The sequence below is a fragment of the Ophidiomyces ophidiicola genome (genome assembly GCF_022830035.1).
Source record: "Ophidiomyces ophidiicola strain CBS 122913 chromosome Unknown scaffold_4, whole genome shotgun sequence".
Lineage (NCBI taxonomy): Eukaryota > Fungi > Ascomycota > Eurotiomycetes > Onygenales > Onygenaceae > Ophidiomyces > Ophidiomyces ophidiicola.
Window position 1 is genome coordinate 1,174,513 of NW_026054644.1, and position 9,062 is coordinate 1,183,574.

Genomic DNA, 9,062 nt, shown 5'->3' on the forward strand with positions numbered 1-9,062 from the left:
CGGCAGCTAGCAGCTCCAGTCCACCCGTGAACTGACTCAGCGGGGCTTCTACCCCGCATATGTATACAAAGGACCTTCCTTGAGCGTCATTGGGCTTATTAGCACTGATTCTGGCCCCTTCTCGGGAAAGAATACGGGAGTAGCTTGGGGTTAGATGTTGCGTGGCTGACAGAGTTCAAAACATGTAATAAGAAACTGGATCGTCGTTACGCTTGTTGTTTCTGTCCTCAAAAGACACCCGGCAGCACTGGCTACAGGCGCTGCAGTCGCCATCTTGACTGGGTATTTCCTGGATCGTGGTGAGCGATGGCGCCTCTGAGGGATGTCAGTCGACTCCTGCTAGCGAGCTGGATGTTTCAAGATGAACTCACGGGCCCCGGACAAGCCAGCACCGGCGTTGGAGTTGCCGACGCCTTTTGTGTCACAAACCCGGGCTGGCGGCCACCGACACCCTTGATCAGCCCTTGATTCAGGATGAGTGGAGCTTTCCGCGCTAGCAGGAATCTAGATGTTTGGGAGGTGTTCTGGGCCCTCGCTGACGCTGACGGAATGCCATGGGTTTCTTGGAAGTTCTGAAGTATTATTATTATTGACACGGAGTCGAGATGACGGAGACCGGGAAGCCAGCCTGCACGGATCCCTGAAACGGGCCTCCGTCATGCACAAAACTGGGAAGGCTATTCGATGCTGGGCGCACGCACTCCCGCTGACGCGAACGCATCGTGCGCGGTATGTTTGCAGGCGCCGAAGATACAAGGAAGCGACAGAACGGCGTCGCGCTGTGCTAGGGAGGGGAATCCGGCGTAATGACGGGTCTCATACACTGTAGTCGACTTACCTAAGCGTCATAGCGGTGACGCACAGCCAATCACACGGCGCGAGATCGCCGCGGGAGGGCCGTACCTGGCGTACGTACGGTCACGTCACGTTCGGGACGCACGGGCAGCGCTGGTTACATAACCCAGCCCGAAGCGGAAGCCCAACCGCCACGCCTTCTCGACTTCCACCCACCGCCAACATCTCGCCCGCTCGCTCGCCGGAGTCAAGAACCCACTCGTCTGCTCTTCGAGTTCTGGCATTCTCTTCCGCACGCTCGAATCTCCCCCTCGCTGACTCTTCCTCGTCGTCACCGCAAATCCCTGCCGGCTCCTAATATCGCACACCCGTGACCCCTGGCAGGCTCGTTGAGTGGCCGGCCTTCGATTCGTTGCGCAATTTAGCCCAGTGCCTGTCTGGCCGCTTCACTTCTTGGAACTTTTGCCGGACTGTGGGCTCGTTGCTCAGGCTCCCAACAATCCCTCCCTCCCCGTTTTTGACGTGGGCTGCCCTCATTGGTCTCATCGACGCTAACGGCAAATCCACACCACCCAGCAGAACCACATTTTCCCGCCAACGATGCATCTGTGAGGAGCTAGACAAAGGGCCTTTCAACGACATTTTTAAATCAAGAGACGCACCAGGAACGTGGCGCTTCCGAGCCACTGTCGCTTCTGTCCCCGGCTATCCGTCCCGCCAATCCCGTCCACCGCTTTTCGCCTGCTCGTCTGCCCAAACTTCAACGCCCTGCTCCGATGATGTGGTTCACTTCTGCCCAACAATAACAACAAACAAACACCAACCAATCCTTTCCCTCCCGTCTGCTCGCCTACCCTGACGGTTTCTGTGCCATTCACTGTCACACTTCCCCGGAGAGAGGCTAGAAAAAAAAAAAACAACAACCCCGTGAATCTGTTTGGCTTGATTATCCCGGTTATAAAGATGGAGTTGTGATTATTGGCTGATGTGAAGAACTTAGCATACCATTCACTCTGCGCAAATTCCTTCTTGCAGGCAGGCTCCTGCGTGCGTGAATGATACCTTCGGATTCGATAGTGAACAATCTCACCTTGTTGAAGGGCGCCCTGCTGTTTGCGCGCTTGTCATGTCTTCTGGGAATAGTAATGGCCAGCACGGCCCTGATTGGGAGATGTCGTCTCCTGTCGTGTCAACTTCTCGCAACGGTACTCACTGCCAAGGGCCTCGTTCCTCATATTCCCCGGTTGTCCCCTCCACCCGGGGCCTGCAGTCAAATGGCACGACGCAGGCAAAACACCTTCCCACCGTACAAACCCCCTTGCTATCCTCCACAATCTCCGCCGCCTCATCCCGCGAAACTTCGCCGATCCGACCCGGAGCCACGACATCACGGTCGTTTTCCATACCCCGTAAGAATATTCAAGACTCAAGCCACAGCCGGAAATCGAGTACAACATCAACTGGCAATACCTCTGCTCCTATAATCCTGGACTTAGAGGGGAATCCCATTGACTCAAACGCTTCTCACGCTCTACTACCACCTACTGATGCTCCGACGGACCCGTCCCTGCCCGTTATGCCCACCAAGTCGGGTGATCCGCCACTTCAATGGCCCCGATTAAATCGATTAAAGTCACCCCCTCCTAATCTACCTACACGAACCCCTCTCCAACGCACAACATCCCCTAAACGCTTGGAAAATGACAGTATTGTTGCCAACACTTCGAGTAAACGGTACCATGCTGGAACTGAGGAAATACCGTCGCCGGATATCTCTATTGAAGCTTCTGAAGATTCTCAGGGACGGAACACTCTGCGTGGTTCAATTACCCGAGGAACTGTGCCTGCTCTTGAGACGGTTCAAGAAGGCCGTGTACCAAGGGTTACCGTATCCGATCTATCTCCCAGCGAAGAATCTGGGGAAGTTACAAAAACCACAAAGTCTCCTGGGGATAGTGGAAGCGACAGTGGTAACAAGAGTGCTGGGTCTAAGGCAGATGTTAGGAAAACCATTCCTAGTAAGCCGAAGCCAGACGAGGCTGTTGCAAAACGATCGTTCACTTCGTTGAGCTCTGCCCGCGGTAAAACCGGGGAGACATCCATGACCAATATGACCGTCGAAACCGAAACCGTTAGTTCAATACCCCAAGTCTCCCTGGGTGTAGGGGCTGGGGAGAGAGCAGGTTTGGGTAGGAAAGAGGGGGGCCCAATGATCCGTTTACGTCCAAGTGATGAGACAATTCGACCCAAGAAAGAAAAGAAGAAAACTCGCAAGCTCAACTTGCCTGCCGGAACAGGTAAATAGATTCAATACATGAATAGGCGAACTCTTAGAAAAGCTGACTTTCTGTGTAGTTTCATCGAAGGCGGATATTTTCGAGGCCAAAGTAGCCAGCGCAGTTGACGATGCAGATTCATCAGATTCTGCAGAGACCTTTGTATACGAGTCAAACCCTCCTGACCCCCATCCTGCTCGGCAACACCGATATCATTCTCGAACCCCAAGCACGGCATCGATGGTAGGCCAGCTGGACCAGTACGGTGGCCGAATCCGCCCTGGTGTTCGAGACCTTCATGGAATCACTGGGAAACGGAGTATGAAGTTTACAAATACTTCCTATAATACCATGGACGGTGAAACCGAGGACCGTTGCTTGGGCAGAGGGAGTTCAAGGGGAAATGGACATATGCATACGGCGCGCCATTATCAAATGGGACGCCATGGGAGGAATGGCGTCCATCAACCTTTTGTTGATGATCCAGCTTTTCAATCATCGCACAGTCCTAAGTCACCCAGGCAACTACTTGGCAACGGTCATAATCGAAATTTCAAAAAGGATGGAGATACATATGGCTACGATTTTGATGCTGAAGGTGCCGATGATGAAAGAACCCCACTTGTTGGCGCTCTGCGAGCGGCTCGTAATCGGCAAGGACGACGCCCATACAGCGCCGGCTTACGACAACTGGACCATTCGGGCTCCTTACGAATGGGATGGTGTGCACGCTACGGCGTGTGTGCAATACTTTTCACGTTGTTGTTTATCTTAACAGGCGGTTCAACTATCTTCATTTTTGGCGCTACGCAGCCTCTTCGAGATCTCCATGTTCGAGAAATCCAGAACGTTCTCGCTTCTGAACAAACAATCATGCTTGATCTGGATATCGAAGCCATCAACCCTAATATATTTACACTCACTATTAGCGATATGGATGTGAATATATTCGCAAAGAGCAGATTTGTGGGCACCGACGCTTTTTGGAGAGATCATGGTCCACATCCACCATCGCTTCCCCGCACTGCGGATAGCAGAAAGCGTGCTATTATGGCGGGGAAGATCAACCATCGCCAAGAGAACTCAACTGAGGTTACCACAGCTGGTGGGGTGGACAAAGGCACTGATCCTATTCCACCAGAGGACGACCCAAGTGGCGACCCCCAAACTATGCTTCTAGGTCGGATTTTCCATTTTGCATCACCATTGGTCTTTGACTCGTCGCCTTGGAAACATCGCCCCTCCAACTCCACTGGGCAGGTCCGATTGACCAGACCAGGTAATAAAACCGAAGAAGGAGGCTCTCTAAGGTGGGAGCGCGTTCTCCAGCATCCCTTCGAGTTGATTGTGCGTGGTGTCGTCAAATACCAGCTACCATTAACCTCTGGGACCAGATCCGCTTCCGTGAGCTCAAAAATCAGTGTCCTGCCGGACAAAGGGGACGATAACGATAAGGATGGTGATGATGATTCTGATGATTCGATTCACATCGAGTGATTATCGATGAATCGTTCAGTCTCCCGCAACTATCCGCCTATTTTTGAAGTCACTTTTTTCTGTGCTATTTTTCGAGATCATCTTGAGCACTTCGGGCTTATATCACCCCGATTGCACTATTTTCAAATGCCTTTTCTTCTGGCAATCAACGCCTTTTTTCTACTATATTTTGTAATTATGCCCGCTCCTACAACTCTTTGGAGTAGTTTGAGACGCGGAGCTGAGAAGGCAAGAGCCATCGATTTACCAAAACAGGACCAAAAAAACAGAAAAGAAGAAAATTGATAATTTTACCTTGCTCCTCTCTCTACTTACTGAGAGCGGGAGCATAGGCATACCTCAAATTTATGACGAATCATGACACAAAATGCAAACTTGCAGTTATATAGATGGGAAAAGGCAACTGCTGAAACGACAACACAGCGGATGGTGTTCAGTGCAAATGGGATTATTTACTATTTTTTTTGACTTTCTGGTCTGCTTATTTCCTTGGTTTACCGTCGTTGTTATAATATCTCTTTCTTTTGGGCTTTAGGGATGGAGATTAGTATTCTTTTTTTTTTGTCCATTCTGTTACTTTATACCCATACACCTTAACACTCAGCACTTTTTTTTTGTTTACGTTCTTTTGGCGAACTTTTGACAGTTCAGTCACTCCTTAACTAGGAAGATATAACAATTTCTTTTGTATCTGGATGAACAGCGGGATTAGGGTATGGTTGGATTGAAGGAGGAATACAGAAGCAAATCAGAGCTGCTACCCAGAATGAATATTTTACTACCATAGTACCACAAGTCTACTATTCACTGGTGTTTTTAAATTCCCTTGTACAAACATTTTGCATTTGAACCTTTGAAGTTCGAGTTATTCAGAAATAACTAAGACCTTTGACTATTATATCAATAAACAAATTTTATCTAAACTGTATGTATATGTTTATACTTGCAAATGCCATCCAGTTCTCAACCTTTTTAAGAAAAGAACAGGCAATGGGATATTCTGAACCTTGACGGCAAAAATAAAATAAAATAAAATGACAAAAAAAAAGAGGGGTATGGATCCAAGACACCATTGCTGTGGTTAGATAACATTTTTACTATAACCTTTCAAAGATGCATCGACTGGCGGCATTGGTAGGGACAACAATGGAAATATAAGGAGTTTTTTTCTGCCATTCACACAATTCTATATACTCGCTTCGCAACATAGAAGCAAACAACGGCGAAAACAACCAGGCCAGCCGTGACTAAAGAAAGGTTAGTATTGGTTGGTGCTGCGAAAAGGGGGCAAGGCTGGTGGCTCACTGGACATGAACCAAGTCAGGCTCTCAACATCCTGGCCGGGCACCTTAACGTTCATCCCCCACATTCCACAAATGATATTCATAGGAAGTACGATTGTTCCAAGAACAGTGAGCTTTCCTAGTACATCAGCGGTCTGCTCTTGTCTTTCATTCATGCGAATATTTATTTGTGCAAGGTAATTTGAGTGGGCTCGTGATAGCAAGCTAGAAGCAAAGTTAGTTGAAAATCACTAGGGATAAAATATGGTCCATACGTCTCATAATGTGTAAGGTTGCCCGTCATAGTCAGGATATGATCTTGGATATCACCCAGATATAGCCCGATTTCTGACTTCGGAGCAACCTGCCATTGTTCATTGCACCGCTTTGCAAATCCTTTGATAACATCTGCTTTGTTGCCTAGTAAGCGATACAGGCCCATGACCTTTTTCCGGCATTCACCAACACGACGAAGCATGTCAGAACCAGAGACTGCAGCATCAGCAGGATACTGATCATGACAGTTTTTGGAGTCAGAATGGAGGCGTAGAATTGTATCATCAATTTGATCAACTTCATCTTCGATAGAATGGATAAGTGGAGCAAAAACATCGGTAATATCATCAATAATGGCGTAGGATATCCAATCAGAATTCAAAATCAAATAATCCTTTAATTGACGAATCCTGCGTCGAACGTTTGCAGGGTGCGGTGTCTGGGAAAAACGAAAGCTCAGGAGCCCTTCCCGAAATACTATCACGTACATATTAACAGGTTCAAGAAAATTGTCGCTGTTCATATCTTGTTCAAAAGTACGGTAGTTAATGAAATAATAGTTTCGAAAGAGTTCCACCTTCTCTCGAGCCTCCTGCATCATGATATCCTCTGCTGTTAACGCGTGGATACCAAAAGCTTTAGCGATCACCCGCATTTCTGCATCGGTGGGACATAGCACATCCAGCCAAAATGTCGGCCGAGGGCCGTAGCGCTTTTGCTTTGCTTTAGAAGCAGTCTCGGAAATATGATTGGGACTCGCTACGCTCGATTTTACCGCTGTACACTCCTGATCAGCTTTGGGATGATTATTGCCAACCAAAGAGAAAGAATTTGTTCTAAATCCGTTCGTCGCAAATGGAGTAAAGTCATCATCATCATCGTCTTCATCATCGGATTCTAACTCCGGTGGATCAGGTATGAATAGATTCTTGAAGGTTTGGCCCGGCTGAACAAGCTCAGATATAGTCTGACTGTGGATTGTGCTTTGAAATTCTTCGTTGAAATAAAAGAACCTATAGGGTGCCTCTTCCTCTTCACGCCGCCACGAGGTGTTTCGAATACGAAGCCGTCCTCCAACCAGAACGGGCTCGCTAATTGTTTTTGCTCGGATACCTTCTGTACGCTCTTCCTTTTCTTCTCGGCTCCACTCGTCCAAAACTGACAGATCTGGCCAGACCCTTCGTCGCCTTCGTCGAGGTTCTGCAGTATAACCTTCATCTGGGGGGTGAGGGGGAAACTCTTCGTCTCCAAGATCAGATAGTGCCCCAATAGGAAAACAAACATCCTCTTCTACGGGAAGAGTTACAGTTCGGCGTCGTTTCAGGTCTTGAGGGGAGATGGAAGGAGACGGTCGTGGAGTTGACTCGATTCCATCAGCCCTACCACTGCCCTCAATATTAATAACGGCATCACACGACACACTAGGCGTACGCCTGGCATCCTGAGAGGCCGAGCAACTGAAGGATCGGCCAGTGACAAGAGCATCATCATACCCCAGATCAGGACCGGTCTTAGGGCTGCCGGGCACAGATGGTGGGTTATTTATATCATAATCCCGTTTGAAATCATACCCTCCATTGGATGAGCGAGGACTTGAACTCACGCCAGCCCCGGAATATTGCCTGGAAGAACGAGGGACATCTCTACTCTCCGTTCCATACCGGATATAATTTGTATTCTGAACAGGAGTAGGTTTAATCAGTGGCGTTCGATCATCTGCTGTCTCTGATTCCGACTCGCTATCGCCTAATGCCTGGGACGTCCGACTCGTAGGGCTGGGACGAGGATGATAATCAGCCGTCGTGGAAAATGCTTGAAGGGGGTGCTCAAGCCGAAAGCTTTGAGTGACTCGGCTGTCACGGCGCGGTCGCAACATCGGTTGGTTTCTATAGATTTGTATTATAAGTTTATCATCCGTAAATTGGCGTACAGTCTACACCTACCTGTGGTCGAGTAACACTTCGCTGTCCAGGCTCGTGTCACTCAGGTCAGCGCTCCCTAGCGGCCCCATTTTGTAGAATGGTGCCCGACGGCTACCTGACGGCAGCGTAGAGGCAACATCGATACAGGCTTCTTCCTCTATCCTGTCAGGCTGGCGGTCACCAGCCTCGGCGTGTGGAACTTCGATGGCAGTAGGGGCGAAAGAGGGCCGTCGATGTCGTCTACGTCTGTGCGTGCGATGCCTGCGCTTTTTCCCCGCTTTATTAATTGGTCCCTGAGGGCCGATTTGCGTTTCTGGGAAGGGCGAACGCGCATGGGGGCTCTCCTGGTAGGTTACCGATGTCTCGCGACGAGGGATTGAAGAGCTACCCTTGGCAGGAGACGCCGAAGTATTGGTGCCTGACATTATGGTGGGAAGTACTCGAGGTATCTAAAGCAGCTAAGCACCATATGTACCAACATGAATCAAAAAATTCGCTCTGTGGAAGGGAGATGGTGTGGTGCGGTTGCTGGCGCGCCGAGAAGACGATGTTCGTGATGGCAAAAGCAATGACGTTGTGTGGCTTGCACCCGACAGGCGCGCTAAAATAGTGCGTTTGACGACTCGGCGTATCAAAAGCTGGTGAGACGATATCTGGATTATTCTAAATTAAATACTATCTGAGGATATAATTACGTACAGTACATATTGCATATTGCATGTCACATCATCAATCATAGAAATCATCAAAAACATATTAAAACACATTTGCACATCGCAGAAGCTGGCAAAAAGAAGTGAACCAAGGAAAATCATGAGTTGCTGTTAGATAACCAAAGCATAGTGGCCAAAGAACATACGAACCGATGTTCCAAGATCATCTAAGCCTCCAAAGGTGTACCCCGAAAAAACCAATGTATGTACCTTATCAGAGAGCGAGCCCAGAACGCCATAATATGAAAGAAAATGATGCCCGGGAAAGTCGAAATACAAGTAGGAGGATATGAGGCAGGA

General features: G+C 48.8%; 2 protein-coding genes across 2 annotated transcripts; one reads left to right on the plus strand and one right to left on the minus strand.

Moving 5' to 3' along the window:
- Positions 1-1,921: 1,921 nt before the first annotated feature.
- Positions 1,922-4,568, plus strand: VAC7 (Vacuolar inheritance and morphology protein; the record flags this gene model as incomplete). Its single annotated transcript, XM_049250918.1, has 2 exons — positions 1,922-3,092; positions 3,151-4,568. The coding sequence occupies 2 exons, from the start codon at positions 1,922-1,924 to the stop codon at positions 4,566-4,568; spliced, it is 2,589 nt and encodes an 862-aa protein (XP_049110502.1).
- A 1,176-nt stretch (positions 4,569-5,744) lies between these two features.
- On the minus strand, positions 5,745-8,474 carry MNR2 (CorA metal ion transporter; the record flags this gene model as incomplete). The annotated part of the gene is made up of 4 exons (XM_049250919.1): positions 5,745-5,815; positions 5,874-6,076; positions 6,127-8,013; positions 8,071-8,474. 4 exons carry the CDS (start codon positions 8,472-8,474, stop codon positions 5,745-5,747), a joined length of 2,565 nt encoding a protein of 854 aa, XP_049110503.1.
- Between the last annotated feature and the right edge of the window lie 588 nt (positions 8,475-9,062).